Source organism: Microtus pennsylvanicus, chromosome 16 (assembly GCF_037038515.1).
Source record: "Microtus pennsylvanicus isolate mMicPen1 chromosome 16, mMicPen1.hap1, whole genome shotgun sequence".
NCBI lineage: Eukaryota > Metazoa > Chordata > Mammalia > Rodentia > Cricetidae > Microtus > Microtus pennsylvanicus.
In genome coordinates, this window is record NC_134594.1 from 30,881,968 (window position 1) to 30,907,335 (window position 25,368).

The window sequence follows — 25,368 nt, forward strand, 5'->3', positions numbered from 1 at the left end:
GACAGAGAGGAAGCAGGAAGTAGGACTTACAGAATTTAAGAAATTTAAAAATCCTCTAGGCAAAATATAGATGAAGAATAATGTTTTAACTAGTAACAAGACTTAGTGGTAGAAGCATAAAATAAGGTCAAGAATTCATGAGTGATAACAAGTCTCCATGTTATGATTTGGGGGCTGGCAGTCCAAGAAAGCCTGCTACACATACATGGCTTGATCTTACTAAAGTTTAAATAAGGTTCAAATATTTAAGCTTTGGGACATCTGTGGTGAAGACGTTAACCTTGGTGCCCAATACACAGAAAAGTATATTAGTAAGTAATAAGCAATAAATAGACTTCATGCACAGTGAATGTATTAAATACTGATCTAATTTACAAGGACAAAATTGATTTTTTGTATAAACAACACACAACTAAAACTTGTGACTGAAATACAGTTTAATGATCGCTGCAAACAAATGCCACTACAATATTCTACCTCCTCATTCATCACCGCATTCTTGTCACTGCCTTGAATCTCCTGCCCTTTTAAATATAACAGTACTTACATTTTAGTAATGAACTATTCAGTTTGATTTCTCAAAGAGTATCTCTACTCATGGTGTTAAAGATGGCAACAAAATGAATATCTCCATTTTATTGAATTGAAAATTATCAAAATTAAGTAGCTTCCCAAATATACTAACCATATTTATTCCAATTAGGTTTTTCCAAAGATTAAGTCATGTTTATACTCTTTAATTTTGAAATACTTTAACTTATAACCTTTAGGTGAATTTGTTAGCTAACTGACTGCCTAGCTATATGTACAATTGATTTATAGATTTTCTTGTAGCCAACTTATATACTTATCTATTATTCTCAAACCTGAATGTAAATACATTGGTGCTGTGACAAAAGATATGGCTCCATGAATTGTATCCTCTATGTGTTCATGTGTAACTGGAACTCCTACATTTCTGAGTCGGGTGACATAAATAAGTCCATCATCTCTTAGGATGTCATGTTCACATGTGATGATATAAGTTAATGGCAAATTTTGTAACTGGGAGTCATTGACTAACAAAGGTGACAGTCTACTATCCAGAAGTGCTGGATAGGAAGCATTCAGCTTCCCAAGAACAGGCTCCCTATAAACATGGTTCTTCTTATACTTCTCAGGAAGGAAGTGACTCCAGTTCACAAACTTGAACAAGTCTCTTGATCCTTCAGGCATGTGCTCATTTCTCAGTACTGCCTCTGGCAGTTCTTCATCTTCTGTTACATATGTGGTTGCCAACTTAATTGCTAACTTCCTTGACAAAAAGGGACCGTTTTCATTTTCCTGATAAGATGGTGTCCAGGTATCAATCACCTGTAGGTAAGGGTATATTATGGCTTGTGCCTTAATTTTGTTTCTGTATTCTGGATCATTCCGTAGCTGTAAAGAAAATACATGGTGAGTGTTAATGAGTCAACAGCTTTAACGAAAAAGAATTGGTAACTTTGTTTTAATGTCCTGAGGTAAATAAATTTATTAAACTGAAATAGTGTCTGAGTATTGCTCTCATAATATTTACTCATGGTTTGAAAAATGAGACTCTCATTCCACCTTCTTCATACTTGGCAGCCAAACAAGACCTTGAGCTGGAGAATTCTACTAGAGTTGGCAGAAGGCTATATTCTAAAATACTTTTCGTTTTTGGTGACAAGTTGTTTTTATCTATCTATCACAGACTGTCCTCCTGTGTTAGCCTCCCATGTGGTTTTAAGCGAGGCGTGTGTCATCATGCCCAGCTTGTTTATGTTGACATACAGGAATCTACAATAGCAGAAACAATGAATATAGTAAAACAGCATATTGAAAACCCATTCAGATGGAGCATGAACATTTGTTGTTGCAAACAATTCTATCATATGCCTCACCTTTAGCTACTAGTGTTATAATATGACAGAAAACACAAAGAATCATTTACTAAAGTCAGATAAGAAAATGAAAGTAATGGATTGTTTCATGTGTAATCTGTCTCTGTCGGAAACGGGAAGAGTCCTGAGTTTGCAGTCATAAGAAGATCCTTCCTTTCATTTCCTAGTTAGCAAGCTGAAAAAGAGACCTTGCAGTAGGTCCCTGCAGCACATATGCTTTTATAGCAGACTGCAGCATCCCCAACTGTGTCTGCATCCCTCCACAGGAAGTTCAGGATGTGCTGAGCACAAGGTCATGCCCTCATTAGAAAGTGAATTTATATGAAATGAGAGGGCTAGTTGAAATCTCAACAGCACATCACAAGGAAAGTATCTGACCAACTTCAAAATGCACAACACATCATAGGTACAAAGTTCTTAGCCCGGCCGTGGTAGCACACACCATCACTCCCAGCACTTGGGAGGAAAAGACCAGTGAATCTCTGTGGGTTCAAGGCCAACCTGCTCTACAGCGCAAGTTCCAGTACAGGTTCAAAACTACAGAGAAACCCTGTTTTGAAACGTTCCCCCCAGCACACCCCAAAGTAGAAAAAGAAGAAGAGGAGGAGGTGGACGAGGAGATGGAGGAGGAGGATGAGGAGAGAGTGGAGTACTTGTATGAAAAATTATGATTTTCAAGGCCAAACTGACACACATATACTCCCATGAACATGGATCCACACAGAAACAAAAAAAGACAAGAAAAAAATGAATTAAATTGAATTAAGAAATTAAGAGACACTAGTGGCTTTCTCGGGAATACTTCAAGCTCCACAGACTTTAAATCAAAAGAAACAAAGACACACCAGTGTGTTTATGGGTTAGAAAATAGAAAAGAGCCAAGGTAGAGACAAGTGTCGGGGAATTGGAGGTATCTCTAACACTACTCTGATCCACACAGTTACTTCTTCAAATGCAAAGATATGAGTAAGTTTGTCCTTATCTCTAATTCCTTCCTAAAACTGCTGTTCTTTATTATTATAAACCCCAAAATAGCCCCCCCTCCCTTCCTTGGTGGCAGAGCGCCTCCTTGCTCTGCCTGCTTGGGCACTGGGTCCTAACCCAAAGCTGAGGGTAAAGGGGAGCTCGGTAGCTCCTTTGTCCCCATAGCCTGCCTGCAGCAAGCAGGGTGGGCCCTTTGTTTGGAGTGAACCAAGCAGCAGGAAGTTTCTATCCGGGCACCTAGTGAAACATCATTGTGGTGAGTGAGTGCTGCCGCACCTGAGAACAGCCCGCCTACACTTCCTGGTCATCCTACAGGGGCTATACTGCCCGGTACCTCCTCTCTCTTCCTATCTCATCCACCTTACATCTAGAATCCCCCCACCCCCTGTCTCCCTCCATTCCTCCCTTCTTGGGGCAGAGCGCCTCCATGCTCTGCCTGCCTGGGCGCTGGGACTGAACCCGAAGGTGAGTGCAAAGGGGAAGGTGGTAGCTCCTTTGTCTCCATAACCTGCCTGCAGCAAGCAGGGTGGGCCCTTTGTTTGCGAGCTAACCAAGCAGCAAGGAGATCCGAACTGGACTCCAGGAGAAACATCACTGGGGAGTGACATCACTGGGAAGGTACATCAGTCAGCAAGAAGACCTGATCCTGTAAAAGAAGATCCATAGGAGAATTTTGGGAGGTAGAGATGGGGAGACACCAATGCAAGAATTCACCCAACAATCTGAAAAACAACACGAAACCACCAGAAGCCAGCGACCTCACAACAGGAGGACATGAACACCTTAATCAAGAAGAAGTAGAAAAAACTGACTTCATGACAGTGATTGACACCCTTAAACAGCATATAAAAAACGCCCTTATAGAAATGGATGAGAAGTACAACAGAAAGTTCGAGGAATTGAGTAAATCAGTGAATGATACCCTAGGAAAGCAAGGAAAAACAATCAAGCAGATAATGGAAACAGTTCATGACTTGAAAACTGAAATGGAGGCAAAGAAGAAAACACAAACAGAGGGCCGGCTGGACATGGAAAATCTAGGTAAACGAATAGAGACTACAGAAACAAGCATAACCAGCAGAATACAAGAGATAGAAGAAAGAATCTCAGATTCTGAAGATAACATAGAGAAAATAAACGCACTGATCAAAGAAAACAGCAAGTCCAACAAACTCTCATCACAAAACATTCAGGAAATATGGGACACAATAAAAAGACCAAACCTAAGAATAATTGGAGTAGAGAAAGGAGAAGAAGTACAGCTCAACGGTCCAGAAAATATACTTAATAAAATTATAGAAGAAAACTTTCCCAACCTGAAGAAGGACGTACCTATGAAGGTTCAAGAAGCATACACAACCCCAAATAGGCTGGATCAAAAAAAAACCATCCCCTCGCCATATAATAATCAAAACACAAAGTATACAGAATAAAGAAAGAATATTAAGAGCCGCAAAGGAAAAAGGCCAACTTACTTATAAAGGTAAACCTATCAGACTTACACCTGACTTCTCTATGGAAACCATGAAAGCCAGAAGGTCCTGGATAGATGTACTGCAAAAACTAAGAGACCAGGGATGCAAGCCCAGACTACTATATCCAGCCAAGCTTTCGTTCACTATAAATGGAGAAAACAAAATTTTCCAGGATAAAAACAAATTTAAGCATTACGTAGCCACAAATCCAGCCTTACAGAAAATAATAGAAGGAAAATCACTAACCAAGGAGTCCAACAAAGACCTCAATAACTCAGACATCTAGAGACCCTTCACCAGCGCAACTCAAAGAAGGGAAACACACAAACCCTACTACTAAAAAAGTGACCGGAGTTAACAACCACTGGTCATTAATATCACTTAATGTCAATGGGCTCAACTCACCTATAAAAAGGCACAGGTTAAGAGATTGGGTACGAAAACAGGATCCAACATTCTGCTGTCTACAAGAAACACACCTCAACCACAAAGACAGGCACCTACTCAGAGTAAAGGGCTGGGAAAAGGCTTATCAAGCAAATGGACCTAAAAAACAAGCAGGTGTGGCCATACTAATTTCTAACAAAGTTGACTTCAAACTTAAATCTATCAGAAGAGATGGAGAGGGACATTTTATACTCATAACAGGAACAATTCATCAGGAAGAAGTCTCAATCCTGAATATCTATGCCCCTAATATAAAGGCACCCACGTATGTAAAAGAAACATTGCTAAAATTCAAGGCAGCCATCAAACCGCACACACTAATAGTAGGAGACTTCAACACTCCTCTCTCACCAATGGACAGGTCAATCAGACAGAAACCTAACAGAGAAATTAGAGAATTAATGGAGGTAATGAAGCAAATGGACTTAACAGACATCTATAGATTATTCCACCCAAAGAGGAAAAAATATACCTTCTTCTCTGCAGCTCATGGAACCTTCTCGAAAATTGACCACATACTCGGTAACAAAGCTAACTTACACAGCTACAAAAAAATATTACTAACCACCTGTGTCTTATCAGACCACCATGGATTAAAGTTAGAATTCAACAACAATGCTACCCCCAGAAAGCCTACAAACTCATGGAAACTGAACAGTCAACTACTGAACCATACCTGGATTAAGGAAGAAATAAAGAAAGAAATTAAAGTCTTCCTTGAATTCAATGAAAATAAAGAAACAACATACTCGAACTTATGGGACACTGTGAAATCAGTCCTAAGAGGAAAGTTCATAGCACTAAGTGCCCACTTAAAGAAAACAGAGAAAGCTCACATTGGAGACTTAACAGCGCACCTGAAAGCTCTAGAAAAAAAAGAAGCAGACTAACCTAGGAGGAGTAGAAGAATGGAAATAATCAAACTGAGGGCTGAAATCAACAAAATAGAAACACAGAAAACAATCCAAAGAATCAATGAATCAAGAAGCTGGTTCCTGGAGAAAATCAACAAGATTGACAAACCCCTATCCAAACTAGTCAAACGGCAGAGAGAAAATTTGCAAATTAATAAGATCAGAAATGAAAAGGGGGACATAACCACAAACACAGAGGAAATTCAGAGAGTCATTAGATCTTACTACAAAAGCCTATATGCCACTAAACTGGAAAATGTAAAAGAAATGGACACTTTTTTAGATAAATACCATTTACCAAAATTAAACCAGGACCAGGTGAACAATCTAAACAGACCTGTCAGTCGCAAAGAATTAGAAGCTGTTATCAAAAACCTCCCTACCAAAAAAAGCCCAGGGCCAGATGGGTTCAATGCGGAATTCTACCAGAACTTCCAAGAAGACCTAATACCTATACTCCTCAATGTATTCCACAATATAAAAACAGAAGGGTCATTACCAAATTCCTTTTATGAAGCTACAGTTACTCTGATACCAAAACCACACAAAGACTCAACCAGGAAAGAGAATTACAGGCCGATCTCACTCATGAATATCGACGCAAAAATCCTCAACAAAATACTGGCAAACCGACTCCAAGAACACATCCGAAAAATTATCCATTATGATCAAGTAGGCTTCATTCCTGAGATGCAGGGCTGGTTCAACATATGAAAATCTATCAATGTAATCCAGCATATAAATAAACTGAAAGAAAAAAAGCATATGATCATTTCATTAGATGCTGAAAAAGCATTTGACAAAATTCATCCGTTTATGTTAAAAGTCTTGGAGAGATTAGGGATACAAGGGTCATACCTAAATATAATAAAAGCTATATACAGCAAACCGACAACTAACATCAAATTAAACGGAGAGAAACTCAAAGCCATCCCGCTTAACTCAGGAAAACGACAAGGCTGTCCACTTTCGCCATACCTCTTCAATATAGTGCTGGAAGATCTAGCAATAGCAATAAGACAACATAATGGGATCAAGGGGATTCAAATTGGAAAGGAAGAAGTTAAACTTTCGTTATTCGCAGATGATATGATAGTGTACATAAGCGACCCCCAAAACTCCACCAAAGAACTTTTACAGCTGATAAACAGCTTTAGTAATGTGGCAGGATACAAGATCAACTCCAAAAAATCAGTCGCCCTCTTATACACAAAGGATATGGAAGCAGAGAGGGAAATCAGAGAAGCTTCTCCATTCACGATAGCCACAAACAGCATAAAATATCTTGGGGTAAATCTAACCAAGGAAGTGAAAGATCTATTTGACAAGAACTTTAAGGCATTGAAGAAAGAAATTGAAGAGGATACCAAAAAATGGATGGACATCCCTTGCTCTTGGATTGGGAGGATCAACATAGTAAAAATGGCAATTCTACCAAAGGCAATTTATAGATTCAATGCAATCCCCATCAAGATCCCATCAAAATTCTTCACAGATCTGGAGAGGACAATAATCAACTTTATATGGAAAAACAAAAAACCCAGGATAGCCAAAACAATCCTATACAATAAAGGATTGTCTGGAGGCATTACCATCCCTGACTTCAAACTCTATTACAGAGCTACAGTAATGAAAACAGGGTGGTACTGGCATAAAAACAGAGAAGACGACCAATGGAATCGTATAGAAGACCCGGATTTTATCCCACAAACCTATGAACACCTCATTTTCGATAAAGGAGCTAAAAGTATACAATGGAAGAAAGAAAGCATCTTCAACAAATGGTGCTGGCACAACTGGATGTCAACCTGTAGAAGAATGAAAATAGACCCATATCTATCACCGTGCACAAAACTCAAGTCCAAATGGATTAAAGACCTCAATATCAGCCCGAAAACACTGAACCTGATAGAAGAGAAAGTGGGAAATACCCTACAACAGATGGGCACAGGTGATCGCTTCTTAGGTATAACCCCAGACATTATTCTTAGGTATAAGCACAGACATTAAGGGCAACATTGAATAAATGGGACCTACTAAAACTGAGAAGCTTCTGTAAAGCAAAGGACACTGTCACTAAGACACAAAGGCAACCTACTGACTGGGAGAAGATCTTCACCAACCCCGCAACAGACAAAGGTCTGATCTCCAAAATATATAGAGAACTCAAGAAACTAGACTTTAAAATGCTAATTAACCCAATTAAAAAATGGGGCACTGAACTGAACAGAGAATTCTCAACAGAAGAAGTTCAAATGGCCAAAAGACACTTAAGGTCGTGCTCAATTTCCTTAGCAATCAGGGAAATGCAAATCAAAACAACTTTGAGATATCATCTTACACCTGTCAGAATGGTTAAAGTCAAAAACACCAAGGATAGCCTTTGCTGGAGAGGCTGTGGAGGAAGGGGTACCCTCATCCATTGCTGGTGGGAATGCAATCTTGTGCAACCACTGTGGAAGTCAGTGTTTCGGTTTCTCAGGAAATTCGGGATCAACCTACCCCTGGACCCAGCAATACCACTCTTGGGAATTTACCCAAGAGATGCTCTATCACATGTCAAAAGCATTTGTTCAACTATGTTCATAGCAATATTATTTGTAGTAGCCAGAACCTGGAAACAACCTAGATGCCCTTCAATGGAAGAATGGATGAAGAAAGTATGGAATATATACACACTAGAGTACTACGCTGCGGTAAAAAACAATGACTTCTCAAATTTTGCATGCAAATGGATGGAAATAGAAAACACTATCCTGAGTGAGGTATCCCAGACCCAAAAAGATAAACATGGGATGTACTCACTCATAATTGGTTTCTAGCCATAAATAGGGGTCACGGAGTCTACAATAGGCAAATCTAAAGAAGCTAAGTAAGAACGTGAACCCAAGGAAAAACATATAGTTATCCTCTTGAATAAGGGAAGTAGACAAAATTGCCGGGGAGAAAAGTAGGATGTTCGGGGTGGGGTGGGATGGGGGTAAGGGGAGATGGGGAGAGAAAAGGTTGAAGGGAAGGAGGGGGGACTTGGGGAAACAGGAGGATCGGGATAAAGGAAGGTTGGATAGAGGAGCACGGAACCACAATTCTTAGTTAAGGGACCCACTTTAGGGTGGGCAGGAGACTTGACCCTAGAGGGGCTCCCAGGTACCCAAGCTGAGGTCCCCAGTTAGTTCCTTGGGCAGCTGAGGATAGGGAACCTGAAATGACCCTATCCTAAAGCAATACTGACGAATATCTTGCATATCATCCTAGAACTTTCCTCTGGTGATGGATGGAGATAGAGACAGAGACCCACACTGGAGCACTGGACTGAGCTCCCAAGGTCCCAACGAGGAGCAGAAGGAGGGAGAACATGAGCAAAGAAGTCGGGACCACGAGGGGTGCACCCACCCACTGAGACAGTGGAGCTGATCTACTGGGAGCTCACCAAGGCCAGCTGGACTGTTACCAAAAAAGCATGGGATAAAACTGGACTCTCTGAACATGGCGAACAATGAGGGCTGATGAGACGCCAAGGACAATGGCACATGGTTTTGATCCTACGCAATGTGCAGGCTTGGTGGGAGCCTAGCCAGTTTGGATGTTCACCTTCCTAGATATGGACGGAGGGGGGAGGACCTAGGACTTACCACAGGGCAGGGAACCCTGACTGCTCTTTGGACTGGAGAGGGAGGGGGAGAAAAGTGGGGGAAAGGGGAGAGGGGTGGGAGGAGGGGGAGAAGAGTGGGAGGAGGGGAAGAAGAGTGGGAGAAGGGGGAGGTAAATGGGAGGCTGGGAGGAGGTGGAAATTTGTTTTTTTTTCTTTTCTTTATTCTCCTATTATCAATAAAAAAAGAAAAATAATAATAAATAAATAAATAAATAATAAAAAAATTAACCCCAAAATAGTGGCTCCGAGTGTACTAAAACACTCCCAGAATATCACCTGCCAGATCCCCCAAAAGCTCTGGTGAACAGACTTAAGGGTCCTTCTTAAGCAAGAGAAGAGTACTGGAAGACGTCTCACTGCCTGGTCTTATCAGCTCTGTGGAGTACAACAAATGTTTCATACCTTGAGAAGCCAGAGAGACCGTGGGCTCTGCCTTGGTCAAAGGGGTCCAGATCGGAGACATCTTAGCAAAACCATTGCCTTTTCCAACCTTTCACATCTCACAGCCGCATTTATAACAAATCTTTTGGCTGCTGTTGCTCCTTCCTCAGCATTCAAACAATTCAAAGAGAACATAATAACATACAGTATCCAGACTCTCTGTTTATTTTTCAACTTTACAAGGCTTTAGTTTATAACCTCTATTTTTTATTTTTATTTTTAATTGTTGGCTTTTTGAGACAGTTTCTCTGTGTATATCTGGCTGTCCTGGAACTCCCTCTGTAGACCAGGGTGTCCTTGAACTCACAGAGACCTGTGAGCCTCAGCCTCCCTAAGTGTTGTGATTAAAGGAGTGCCACCACACTGTGAACTCACGGAGGTCTGCCTGCTGGTCTTCTAAGTGTTGGGATAAAAAGTGTGTGCCACCATACCCAACTACTCTCTCTCTCTGTCTCTCTCTCTGTCTCTCTCTGTCTCTGTCTCTCTCTGTCTCTCTCTGTCTCTCTGTCTCTCTGTCTCTCTCTCTCTCTCTCTCCTCTTTAAGGCCTTTTCCCTTTTTCTTTTCTCTCCCAAGCCTGCATACGTTTTTAACACACTGTAAATATTTAGAGGTTTTCTTCATCTTTGAATCTCTCTTTACTGTATATCTCCCTTTTTCTCCACCATGTGAGTCTTTAATTTGCTAAGCAATATGGAGAGCATTAAAGCCATGCCTTTGACGGCTGGATCCAGCCCATTCCTTAGCTTTCTATTGCCACAACTCTATGGTGTTTCAAGGTCCCTGCCACCAAGCAAGCTGCAACAGTCTGCTCGAAAACCACATTAAAATGCTCTGTAGCCAGGCCTCCTGCCTGAAAGAGTCAGAGTTTGTGCTAGCCAGGTGGTCCAGAAAGCCAGCATTTTAAAATGGCACAGACTTTTTCCTGCTATGGCTGAAAACCAAAAAAGCATGCAGTCAGCTTCTCATCAACACCATTTAAAAGTTTCATAGCAGGGCTCTTTAAAAGAGCTACAAGGTTTTACAGCTAAAGCTTAATAAGGAAGCCTCTCTTAAAAGAGAGGCATTTGTGTCTAGGAAACAGAGCCCACCTTAGAAAATGTTGCTATCAATAAGCTGTGTTTAACTCTATTCTTTTTTGTCTAGAATTAATTCCCAAGCTCTCTCAGGCTTTATGTGGGTGCAGTTGTCCATGTCACACCCATGCTTTGGGGGGGGGAGTGGTCACTCTTACCCCAGAGTCAATGTGGTGTTAAATTTTGTATAAACATGGAGACCCTCTCTCCCACTGCCCTTGCCCTAGAACCTCAGAAGGAAAACCACTGCAGTTAGATTGCTATCCTCTGCCTCCTCAGTTAGAATAGTCAGCTCAGGCAAAGAGGTGTATAGTAACCACTGTGTCATAAATTGCTTCAATTATTTCTAGACTTTTCATGAAGATGCCCTTATAAATTGTAGGAGATTCCCCAAAGGATTGGAGATGCAGGAGAGGCAATGGTTTAGCAGAGATTCCTCATGCCTCCCACTGTGACTGACAAAGCAGGATATACAGGATGACAGCAGGCCAGGAGAGGGCCTGCTGGTAGGCACTATCAGAGCAGGTCTTAGCAAGCCAGAACCAGCATAGAATCGTTTCTGTGGTAACATAGAGCAATGGAAGGAAACACGGAGGATGGAGGGAGGGAGAGATTAATGTAAAATATCCCATTATCCTTAATTGTTGCTGGTGTGCAACTTAACATGTTTTGTCACAAATATATTAATACTAATAGCCATACATCTATCCCTATACTGCCTGCTAATATAGAATCCTATGTCTTCACCTATCTTGTTTCAAGATTTAAGTAAAATTTAATCTTCTTTAGTTACATGCGATATAAAATGTCCAATGAAAATTATTACATGTGCTGTGGCAAGACCTTTGGAGCCTATATAGTGACCTTGCAGTGTCTAACCCCAAGTTATCCTATTTTGGACTTTTATTTCACTTTGTTCTGATTGAGACATTGCTCTAATTCTTCCTTCTTGGAATATGAAAGTATTTAATTCATTTACTATCTTTTGGGAACCCACAGTAATAGACTTTGAAATTTTAGAGAAACTGGGTATTTTAGAGTGAAAACCATCAACATCTTTGAATTTGTAAAGATTGTGGGACTTTCAAAGTTGCAATATGTTTCATATTGATATAATGATATTAATATGAGATGTTGGGCATAAACAAGAAAGGGTAGGTTGCAGTTAAATAATGGTGTGTTTGTGCGTTAAGTTGACAAGCATTCAGTAGCTCTGGCTGGTTTGTCTTTCATTTTGTTTTGTCAGTTTGACACAGGCTAGATTTATTTGAGAGGGAAAAAAAAAGGAAATGTCTTTGTAGGTTTACTCTGTGGGTGAGACTGTGAAGATTTTCTAAACAAGTAATTGATGTGCCCAGCCCACTGTAGAAGGTTCTACCTCTGTACAGGTAATCCTCGATGATACAAGCAAGCAGGCTGAATAAGCCACCAGGAATAAGTCACTGGGCACCATTCCTCCATTGCTTCTGCTTCATGACTCTTGCTGTATATCCTCACAAAATGTATTAAAACAGCTTCACTTGTCTGCTCCACAGAGATAAACTCCTCCCACTGCCATGGATTTTCTGCCTTCAGTTTCTGTACCATGTTAAACCATAAGCCAAATAACTCATTTTCCATCTACCTTTTTCTTATTAGGTCTTCTAGTCAGAAAGACAAAAAACTAATCAATTTGCATCAATACAATGACACCAAATTCAAATTTATCTTTGAAAAGCTAGCAATAAAACTTATACTAAACAATTTTTTTATTCATTGATATATATATATATATATATATATATATATATATATATATATATATATATATATGTTTTTTCGAGACAGGGTTTCTCTGTGGTTTTGGAGCCTATCCTGGAACTAGCTCTTGTAGAGCAGGCTGGTCTCGAACTCACAGAGATCTGCCTGCCTCTGCCTCCCAAGTGCTGGGATCAAAGGCATGCGCCACCACCATCAGGCTGCTATATATATATATATGTATATATATATATATATATATTTTTTTAATTAGTATGATAAGGTAGGCTGGATGGTGTGACTCTATTCCAAGTAGCTGGGGGCTGATGAAAAGAGATTGCAAGTTTAAGGTATATTACAGTACAGATTCAAATTCAGCCTGGGATGCTTAACAAGAAACCAACTCAAGAAGAGCTTAAAAAGAGGTAGTTCCGTAGTTCCATGGTAGATCATTTGTCTGGGGAACATATATCCTTAGATTCAGTACACACTAAGCACACGTGCACACACACACACACACACACACACACAGAATAGGATTATGAAATTCTTATGCAACATCACCTAATTTCTTGACTAAAGCCACACCTAAATCCAAAATCATTAAAAAGTATAAACTGATTTGGTTATGTTACATTTTGTAGATTACAATAAAAACATCATTCAGACACAATAACTAAAGTACCTCCTTTGAGTTAGGAGTAAATTGTGCTGGTTCCAATCATACATAACACACATAACATACCAGTTGAGTCACTGATCCTACCAAGGCACCCCCAGAGCTCTCTCCTGAAATACAGATGTGAGCAGGATCCACTCCATATTTTTCCAGAACTTTATCCTGGAGAAAGAACTTGATCGCAAAAATACAATCTTCAAGGGCAGCTGGGAATAGATACTGCGGAGGAAGCCTGAAGCTTTAGAGGTAAATCAAACAAACAAAAAAAAAAAAAGAAACAATGAAATTAAGATACTTATGATTAGGCTAAAGTATCTAATTATCTCTAAAATATACTAGCAGATATACAAATAAATTTTGGCCCTACTTTGAACCTTTAAACCTATCAAATAAACCTAGTCTTAAAATAAATAATTTCTATTTTAAATAAGACACTGGTTTAGAAGTGTTTTTTTTTATATTAGTGCAATGAGGAGAAGAATAAGATAGCACGTATTTTCACCCTCATGAAGCCTGTAACTTCACCAAGCCCTGAAAATGCAGTTGGTGACTCAAAAGCAATTCATGATCATGGATGAGATTATTCAAGAAATTTAAAATCACAAAATCTGAGAGCAAAGTGTTGGTAGTTGTCTTCAATTAGAAATTTATTTGGCCAAAATTTCATAGAATTGTAGAATTTCATTTCCTAAGCATGAGGATTTGAATTAAAACAAGCAGATTGATATGTGGATATGTAAGCTATTTCAATGAGCATTATTAATATACTGTGATTCATTAGACAAAATATATAATATCTTCACTTCCTCACTCTTAATCCCATCTCCCTGTGCATTCTTTTATGGAATCATGTCCTAAATGCTCTATTTTATTTATTCTTACAATTTGCATTAGAATTTTTGAATTATTTATAGTTCTATAATAAACAATATTATTCAGATAGTCCTTGTGAATTTTTAAATTTTAAGGTGTGTCTAAATGTTTAAAAATAGCATAATATCAACCATGAAACATCAAAATACAATTTTAAATAATGGTGAAGAACAAAGGTTGCCTGCAATATTTTAGAATCCTTAAACTAGATATAATTTTACTCTCTTAAAATCTTATGTGAATTGGGCTGGAGAGATGGCTCAGTGGTTAAGAACATTGCCTGCTCTTCCAAAGGTCCTGAGTTCAATTCCCAGCAACCACATGGTGGCTCACAACCATCTGTAATGAGGTCTGGTGCCCTCTTCTGGCCTGCAGACATACACATGGACAGAATATTGTATACATAATAAATAAATAAGTATTCTTAAAAAATCTTATGTAAATTATAACGTGATAAAGTTGGTTAAATTATAATGATAAAGGCACACTTACGTTACAACTATACATTAAAAATTTCTTAAACATAACTGATTCCACTTGCTTTAAAGCATTGGCTATGAGCACGACAGTACTGAACCTGCTAGTTCATGCTACCTGATTTATTATACTGTCAGAAAAAATTCTTTCTAATGTTTCTGCAAAACTCTACAATTTTGTAAATCCATTCCTATGTTATAAAATTCGGAGGGAAAAGCCAATTTTCTCCAACCTCATAATGAGGCATAAGAAGTATAGAATATACCCAAAAGGTCATAAAACAATTGCAGGTAATCAACTTTCTAGTATATTGTTGAACATAGGAATAAAAGTCATGAATTAATAAGAGTTGTCATTGAAAAGGTTCTTGAGATGTTTGAGTGGTTTCCAACATTTGTTCTAATTGATATTACTTGGCCCAAAAATGACTATACAATATATTGATTGCTTCTACCCCTCATGATGTGGGATTTTCCTCTGTATGCTGTCATCATCATTAATGAATAGAATTGCTTTGGAACTATAGCAGGGCAGAACTTAGGTAGGCATGGAAAACTAAACTAAATGCTAGGAGAAAGAAGGGCAGAGTCAGAGAGAAGCCATGTAGACCTGCCAGAGACAGACAGCCTAACTTCAGCTGGTAAGCCACAGCCACATGGCAATACACAGATGAATAGAAATGGGTTAAATTAATATGTGAGAGTTAGCCAATAAGAAGCTAGAGCTAATGGGCCAAGCAGTGATTTAATTAATACAGTTTCTTTATGATTATTTTGGGGCTTAGCAGCCAGGAACTAACAAGCATCTTTCTTATTATCCCCTTAGGTATGATGAATATGCACTATAGGCGTATTACCTAAGTAGGATTTATGTTCTTAAAGCTGCCACTGCTCTATTGGCAAAGATGTTCGCATCTCTGCTTCTCATAAGAGTCTACCATGGCAGAGATGAATGCAAAATGGAGGTTTGTTGAGGAAATTTTGATATTATAAGGTTAAGAAAACAATTTTAACCCCAAATTTCCTAGCAGCAATCCAGCCACCACTGAGGGTTTTGCAACTTGTACTGTAAACTAGCTTAGGTGGGAGGGCAAGGGCACAATACTAAAAATAGCCAGTCTCTTACTCTGGGGCCACCACAACAGCATCAAGTCTGCTGGCTGTTATTCGGTTCATGAAATCATAGGGCCGCATCTCTGAAATGACAGACATAAATACAGACAGAGCTTTGTAAATGCCAGGCAATGGAAACCCAGACACATCTATGAATCCTAAGAGAAATCAGAATTGTGATTACTTAATTAAAATCTTGCAGTCTACACTTTGGCCAGCACATGTAAAAAAATCTCCACTGGAGTTAGAAAACCTTCCTTAACTCCTACGCACTAAATCCCTCCTAACCCAGGCCAGAAGAGAAGACTCTTGCTAGTTCACAATGAAAGAAGCTTGCTGTGCCTTGATGACCTGTTTGGGATTCTCAAAAAACTTGCTCTGTCTTCCTGTGTTGCCAGCTTCACCTGACTCCAGTTTCACAGCCTGGTGCGCTGTGACTGCTCTCCTGCCTCTCATTTCTGCGGTCAGTTCCATCTGGAGGAGGCTGTGGCTGAGCAATGCTGAAGGACCACACCAGGCATTGCCTCACAGACAGTGACTGACGAGCAGTGGTGATGATCACAGTCCCCAAGCTTAAATAGTAGCAAGCTATTGTATTATAGAGAGAAAAACGTTTATGACTTGACTCTCTCAAAGTAACCATGTCTATACCATAAAATTGGCTATAAATCAGGACTCTAGAAGTAAGTTGAAGATAATATTATAATCATTTTTATAATATTCATAAATTTAGGTAGTCACCTTAATTCATCTATCTTTAACTATTTTTAGAGTTCTCAGACTTTGTAATAAAGGGACTTTAATTTACCTAAAGCCTAATATAGTTTGCAGGATAATATTTTAAATGATTTTTTTCATAATAAGAAGTTTAGGCTTTAAAATACACTTTAAATTGCATTTTTGAACGTAATTGAAAATTTTAATTGTAGTTAAAATCAATCAGCATATTCTTGTTTACCATATTTTTTACATGAATTAACTATGGATTGAATTTAGTTGTTATATCAAGAGGTAGGGACAAAATAAGCTTATTATGATTAAAATCTTAGCAGATATCCATGCAAAATTTGTAAGTAACAACCAATTAATTTAAAAGGGAATTTATTATATAAAACATAATAGCTTCTGTTAAAAGCTCAATGGAAAAATTAACTCATTGCAGGAGAAGGTGTAACAAGATCATGAGATGCAGAGAATTGCATTTCATATAGCAATTGCAATCAAATTAAAACACAGATTAAAAAAGACACTTACTGCAGCTTCCCGTTACATAAGCACCACCATGAATGTAAACGACAGCTGGTCTCGGTCTTTCAGACTTTCTTTTTGGCAAATACAGACGAACAGGAATGTTACTGAAGTCTGTGTCAATCACTGTAAGGTTTTCATCTGAAATTGCCTCTATATTTTGAGTTCTCATTAATATGAAGAAAAAATCTTCAAATTTCATTAGACCCATATTTTCAAATAATGTGGCCTATCAAAACAAAATTCAAATGCATGCATTTTTTTTGTTTTAGTAACACTAAATTCACATAAAGATGCAATGTGAAAGAGAGTAAGTACTGCAACAATGCCATAGTGTGTATAGCACATCCTTCTCCAAAGGAGAAACGCACATCTCAGAAGATGGAGAAGAAAGGTGTGGAAACACAGAAGGGAAAGAAAGATGGCTGAAATACAATGTCTTCCTAACACGACAAGGCACTTGCACGTATCACCTCATAGATGCTCCTGTTATCTGTATGAGATGTGCACATGACCAAATCAAATAATTTGGAAGCATTCATTGGGGCTTTGAAACACAAGATCATTCACTGTTTTGTGTATGTGTTCTCCCTAAACCTTCCTCTTCCCAGAGTACCTATAAGACTTCCAGACAGAAGTACATTTTGGTAAAAAATAACATGGTGTACTCTTGAGTTCAGTTATTGAATTTGTCATTATAAAATCTGTATTCTAGCAACACAGACCTAATATAGAAAACAGCAGTAGCAAGTGCCAAGATGTGGCCCTTGAGCGTCAGAATGCCTCTGAGACATGTTAGGAAGCACATGTGTCACACAGCACACTCTCTGCCCATGAAGATGCAGTGCAGCTTGCCAGTGAGCTTCCTAGATGGGCTCCCACAGCAGACTAATTCAAAAGAAGATATGACAGCCAGATAGCTCCCACAAATAATTATAAAGTGATATGAAAAAATCAGAAATAAATTCCACTCTCGTGATGTTTTTTGATTATTAAAAGATACTTTATTTTAACATTAACACAGAACTTATATAAACCTGTATTGAAATCATCATCACCATTTGACTAACTATTAACACACTTAAAATTGGTCAATGTAAATCAAATATAAACTTTTTTGATATGAGAGTGTACAATTTTGAATATAGGAAGCCTAAGAACTACTTAAAAAGAAAAAAAGATACTAAAACAGTAGAAGGAGAAAAATAAATCAAAATTTTATGATATGAATGATTTTACATGTGAGCTTAAGAAGACATACGAGCCTTTCTGAGAGCCATCAAATATATTCAAGCATCTGAACAATTACTCAAATATTCCTTTAGTAATACTGGTTATTTTTGCTGTCAATATATACTTAACTTTAGAAGTACACATTTTCAAACATTGCATCTTCAGTAGATAATAAAGAATGTTAGCAATTAACTCAAATGTTAACTACATGAACTATAATATTATTTGTTAGGTAAAGCATTAGAAAAAGCAAAGTCTCTCTCAAAATACTGACTCAATACACTTCATTTGTAACAAGGCCTCCCAATTTCCCAGGAAAAATATATTACCGTAAGCGTTGCTATTTTCGTAAGAATGTCTATGAGTCTCACTTTCCAGGGTTCTTCAATGTTTTCTGGTATGGGTATATAAGTATAATAAGCAAGAAGGATGCAAGATAATCCAAAGAGCAGCGTTTTATTCCCCATGATAAAACTCCAAACCTCTCTCTGCTTATAGTCAAATTGCTACCTCATATATAAATCGCTAAACAGTCAGACAAAGGTAGCAGGCCAAGTCTTCCAGACAACACGGCAATAAAGCAACTCATTTACTATTCAGTTCTAAGATCAGGCCACTGTTGTAACAGATAATGCAGCTTTGCTTCTTTGTGTAACACAAAGTACCTTAAATAATCTATTGAAAATTGGGTCAAGAGTAAAACCATCACGAGAAGATCAATTTCTTTCACATCAGTGAAACACATCTTAGTGAGACTCACAGCACAGGAAAGATTAAAATCCACTTTCTGGCGTCATTTTAAAAAAAGTAGTGACAAGAATTTAAAAATAATTCATGAGTAACATTTAAACAACGCAAAGGCAAAAGCCTATAGAACAGATTATTTTATAAAAATAAAACCTACTATGTCAAGTAAGCACTAGGAGAGCACTAGAAGGCAGGAAACTAAATGCTGGACAAAATTATATAAATTATTCACTTAATGAAGAAATATGTGGGCAATATTAATCACACATTGAAGTTAAGCTTAGGGATACATAAGCTACTTGCATAATAATGAGAATATTATATTATATTATATTATATTAAGCAAACATTTGTAGCAGCATTGTAATATGTTCTGCATTAAGCAAGAAATAAATATTTGAATAAACCTGACATATATCTGTTCTTTTATGAAATTTCCTTGCTTTTCTTTTCATTGTTCTAAGCTCTGTCTATGAATATTCTCAAAGAATAAACTTCCTATTTGAGGCCACTTCCATGTTACTATAAGAAATTTGAGGCAGAAACTGTTAGTGGCATGATTAATTGTTCCATGTTGTTTTTTGCTATTCTTCCCAAAACTGTTTTCATATCTGCCAGAACAAAAACATGTGCAGGCCAAAAATGCCTTGTGCAAATAGAGAATTGTGCACTGGAGAAACCAGGAAAATTAAACACACAGCTTACCACTCTCCCTGGAATGCTAGGAATGATGTATTCTTACAATTAGGTGATCCATTACTTTTTGATGAGATAGACTCTGCCTGTATTTTCCAGAATTAGTTTTTCTTCAAGCCCTTTCTCCCTAAACCTGGAGCATCATTTACAGACCATAAACCCCACCCTTATGAATGATGTCACTTGTGTTTTACATAGGCTAAGTGACCCCTATGTTATCTTGAGACCACGCCAGTCTTAACACACATCAGTACTATGTTTACCTTAACACAAGCTTTCTACACACTAAATCATGGGTAGTATCTCTGAGACAAGAGTTTCCAGTCTTGTGAAAGAAATCTGATGTACTTTCGAATCTCAGTGTTAATGTCTTAAAAGTTGTTATTCAAAATAACAGTTGTTAAAAATGTTAAAAGTTGTGCATTGTGGACTGAATTAATTGTTATTGAAATACCTTATTAAAAAATTATACTATGCTTAAACATGGCTAAAACAAAATGATCTGGACCAGACGCTAGAAGTCCTGGTTTCAGCACAGGTTACAACAAAATCAGACTAAGTCATTCTTATCTCTTTGTGGACCATTTTCCCCCTACCTGCTATAAAGCCGGAAAGATAAACACTACAAAAAAAAATCAGAAAAAGTCATTCTTCCTCAGCATTTGGGCATAAATATATGACTGCTGGATAGAATATGCTGAGAAGAGCAGGGTATAATTATGCATTCCGGAGTATATATGCCTAGTTATTGGTTGTTCAGCTCTTTATTAGACCAACCAGGTGCTTTGGGCAGACAAAGTAACACAGCTTCACAGAGTTAAACAAATGCAGCATAAAATATTGCAGCACATCTTTGCATCATTAAACAAATATTCCACAACATAAGTAAAAGTAAAACATTTTAAATTAATATTTCACACTATTTTCCCCTTTTCATTTAAATTGAAACAAAAAGTTTTAAACTTTAATATAGTAAAACTAAATACAACAAAAACAACTATTACCTTTACATTATTTTGTCCATTTTATTTAGCAAATTCAGAGAAAATATTGCATTATCTATCTCATCTTAGTCATTCTAGCCGTTTTTAAAATTCATTATATTTAATTTTGAATCAGACACCCTATATGACATTTAAATACAAGTTAATATCCACATACTTATGGAATGAAATTATTTTTATATTATGCCTAGAAATGGACTGTTAATATGATAATATTTCCACTATCTATCTATCTATCTATCTATCTATCTATCTATCTATCTATCTATATGGCAGGATTGGTTACTGTGAACATGATTCCAACATTTTATACCTAATATATATTCTATCATTACTAAAGAAAACTATACCTCTAATTATTTAGTTTTTAACTCCATCAAAGATCCCAGAAGGAAGATGTAATGTTACCTAACAATGTAGATATCTGGTTGCTTGGACAATCACATGAGCTGTTTGGCAACATTGAAGCACTCATCTTTGACCTACAAGCCTAGAATATCTGGCAGACTTTTCAGTGAACCAGGAAATCTGAAGGGAAGGACAGTCACACGTTGTATTGACAAAGGTCATCAGTTGCTTTCCTCTGTTTCCTACAGAATGTAAGGCAGACTACTCTGTGAAATGGGAATCTCCAAGGACTGCCCTGCCATGTCTTGGTGAAGTGCAAGTCTTTTTTTTTCTGTCTTGCCTATACAGTCTGTATAACATACTTTCAAACAGTCAAGGCAAAAGCAATTTTTTGCCGAAATGGCTAGTGTTGCCTCACTGAAAGCAAATTCTATGCAGATTTTCGTTGATGCCCACCATCCTTTTGTGAAATAAATTGGTGCTGCCAGGAGTAGATGTTCCTTCTTCACATGAAATGCCCTATATTAGCAAAATACTTTGAATGCCATATTCTATAGATTTTTGAAGTGTTTGAAGATCATTTATCTATCTAAAATATATCTGTGTATGATCTTAAAATATACCAAACATATCTATGAATCTGATTGTTACAGAAGACTAATTATTGACTATTCAGTAGGGTGCATTTTTTGTCTTCTTGACTGTGTCTTTGCTTTACAGAAGCTTCTCAGTTTCAGGAGGTCCCATTTATTTATTGTTGCTCTCAGTGTCTGTGCTGGCATTATATTTCGGAGGTGGTCTAATGTGCCCATGCATTGAAGGCTACTTACCACTTTCTCTTCTATCAGGTTCAGTGTGATTAGATTTATATTGAGGTTTTTAACCCATTTGCACTTGAGTTTTGTGTTTGACAATAGATATGGATCTATTTTCATTCTTCTACATGTTGACATCCAGTTATGCCATCACCTTTTGTCCGGAGGCATTACCTTACCTGACATAGAACTCTCATACATACCTACAGTAATGAAAACAGCTTGGTATTGGCATAAAAACAGAGACATTGACCAATGGAATCGAATTGAAGACCTGGATATTAATTCACACACCTATGAACACCCAATTTTTGACAAAGAAGTGAAAATTATACAACGGAAAAAAGAAAGCATCTTTAAGAAATGTACTTTCAAATTCAATAAATAGGTAATGTTGATTTCAACGTATTTATTCTGTGTTTTAACACCTAGTTTGGTTCTATGTTCTTGAAATGGTTGTTTTAGTTCCTTTACTGAAGTGAAGGCTCATGAGAACAGACGTTTAGTCTTCTCCTCCACCTGACTGTCTTGGGATGGTGTGGGTGGAACATGTTTCTTCGTTTCTAGAGCTACTTCTATCTAGCTAATCAGTTCTCTTCTTGGCTTAGCTAGAGAGTAGAGTTTTTTGTTTGTTTGTTTGTTTTTTCCCCCATGCCCATGTCTTTGGAGGTTACTGGTATTTCATGCTCAAAATCTTGGCAAGATTAAACAGAAACAGACCCGGAGCAGCAAACCATTACAGTGTCCTTTGAGTTTTGAGCTCCTTGGCAGGTATTCTGCTTCTATTCAGCTTTTAGGTTCTCTGTACTTTATTCATCGGTGCCATTCACTAATTTTATTTATATTTGGTGGGAAAACAGAGTAAATCTTAGCTGCTCCCTTTCCCTGCATGCAGAATTTTGCTCTTCTACCTTTTAGTCAGTTGGAAACACTTTGGTCTGGTTTGTCCATTGTCAAGTCTACCGCTAAAGACTCTGATCTTGTTATAAGTCAAGTTGGGAAATGTTTTCTTTAAGTAAGAGAGTAGCATTACTCATCTTTATTGAAATGATTAGTATATATCAGTTATATTTTATGTCTATTTTACATTTGCTGTGTGCCCCTCTGTAAGATATAATTTCTTAACATATTTATTATTTTACCCAGAAGGGCTTAACTTTTGTTCTACCTGTTGTTTTTGTATTTATGCCTTTAATCACCTTTTTTTCCTTTTTATTGGTTTAGACTATTTCTACTCAGTATACTTAAATGCTTACCTGTTTCCAATACAGGAGCAGGCATTACCTACGTTCCTATTTCCTGGTCTAGCTGTTTACTCAATTGCTTGATATCTGCTTCGTGAAAGCATACAACATTTGGACCTACTCTTCTGCCCTCATCCACAGTTATAAACACACACAAACACACAAACAAATACATTTATTTTTTATTACTTTAAAAATAATACCAATCCAAATTTCCACTTACTCCCCTCCTCTCACTTACTAGTTAACTAGAAATTTGAAAATTATTTCATTTCTACCAAAGTAAATAATGTAAGAAATATTTTGTCCGTTTGGGTTGTTAGTTATTTGATTAGTGACTCCTTTGTTTTATAAATTCAGGAACAAAAAGATTACTGTAGATATTTAAATTCATAGTTATCATGAGTAAAATTAAAAATACAGAAACAGTAATTAAGCTTTCCTGGTTTGCCTATAACAATTTACTGTTCAAATGCCAAAGAAGAATCACATATGATAAGGTAAGAGAACAATGATGAGGTCACTGTTAAGGTGACAAAAATGTCAAACTGCAGTGAAAGAAAATTAATGAAAGTAATGAGGATAGGGGTTGTTTATCAACTGAATTCACAGATATCCATCATTTTCCAATTTGCTCAGCTGTAAGCTAAAGGGTAAAACAGGTGAAAACAACCATTTGGAAACAACAGCAATACCAAGACATCAGATGATTTGACAATGATTTTCGCGCCTCCCAGTGGAAATGGAGTTACTTATGCCTTGTTGGTACTGGCAGAGGTGTGGGTCCCATAATAACAGAAGCGAGTAGGCCTACATATCAACAGTTCAGATGACTTCCTAGGTCAGGCATGCAGTAGGCTAATGATGCACTTCAAAATATGAAAACAATACTATGAATAATTCTGACTACATAAAGAGTTGGCTAGGTATCATCTTGGATTAGGAATCATTGTCTAAAAGAGGATGAAGTTTCAGCTTTTTAAAAAATCAAATTGTAATTGCCTAACATCAGCGTCCATTTTCTCTTCGAAATTTATACGTCCCCTATTCCCCTCAAATTGCACACACACACACACACACACACACAAACACACACAAATGATTAAATATATAAAGAAAATGTGCTTAAGTTCTTTTAGTGCTACTTCCACATATGTGATTCTAGTGCTGACAACTTGATTTCAGATAGCCAATGAGGAGGTTCACTCCTGTTGTTGAATATTGCTTTAACTATGTGAAGGTGTGTTACATTTGTTTATGCTGCATTTGTTTAACTATGTAAAGAAGTGTTGCATTGGTTTTACTTTGGGTGCAGAATGTACCTGATTGGTCTAGTAACAAAATGAATGGTCAATAGCTAGGTAGTAGAGGGGTAGGTGGGACTGGTGGGCAGACAGAATAAGCAGGAGGAGGAATCTAGGCTCCAGAGAGAATAAGGGAGAAAGAGAGGGACATGCCCAGATCCAGCATGTCAGGCATCTACCGGCCAACAGACAGAGAGGAAGCAGGAAGTAGGACTTACAGAATTTAAGAAATTTAAAAATCCTCTAGGCAAAATGTAGATGAAGAAAAATGGTTTAACTAGTAACAAGAGCTAGTGGTAGAAGCATAAAATAAGGTCAAGAATTCATGAGTGATAATAAGTCTCCATGTTATGATTTGGGGGCTGGCAGTCCAAGAATGCCTGCTACACATACACGGCTTGATCTTACTAAAGTTTAAATAAGGTTCAAATGTTTAAGCTTTGGGACATCTGTGCTGAAGACGTTAACCTTGGTGCCCAATACACAGAAAAGTATATTAGTAAGTTATAAGCAATAAATAGACTTCATGTACAGTGAATGTTTTAAATACTGATCTAATTTACAATGACAAAATTGAATTTTTGTATGAACAACACACAATTAAAACTTGTGACTGAAATACAGTTTAATGATCACTGCAAACAAATGCCACTACAATGTTCTACCTCCTCATTCATCACCACATTCTTGTCATTGCCTTGAATCTCCTGCCCTTTTAAATATAACAGTGTTCACATTTTAGTACTGAAGTATTCAGTTTGATTTCTCAGTAGATTATCTGTAGTATTATATCTGTAGTATTATTATAGTAGATCAGTTTGATCTACTCAGTTTGATTTCTCAGTAGATTATCTCTACTCATGGTGTTAAAGATGGCAACAAAATGAATATCTCCATTTTATTGAATTGAAAATTATCAAAATTAAGTAGCTTTTCAAATATACTAACCATACTTCTCCT

The 25,368-nt window shown here is 37.4% G+C and overlaps 1 protein-coding gene across 1 annotated transcript; it reads right to left on the reverse strand.

The window, feature by feature from the left end:
• Positions 1-576: 576 nt before the first annotated feature.
• Positions 577-18,717, reverse strand: LOC142836461 (arylacetamide deacetylase-like 2). Its single transcript, XM_075950737.1, has 5 exons — positions 18,580-18,717; positions 17,024-17,246; positions 15,783-15,852; positions 13,374-13,545; positions 577-1,419 (listed from the first exon to the last, which is right to left on the reverse strand). Exons 1-5 carry the CDS (start codon positions 18,715-18,717, stop codon positions 817-819), a joined length of 1,206 nt encoding a protein of 401 aa, XP_075806852.1. The 3' UTR covers positions 577-816.
• Positions 18,718-25,368: the final 6,651 nt, after the last annotated feature.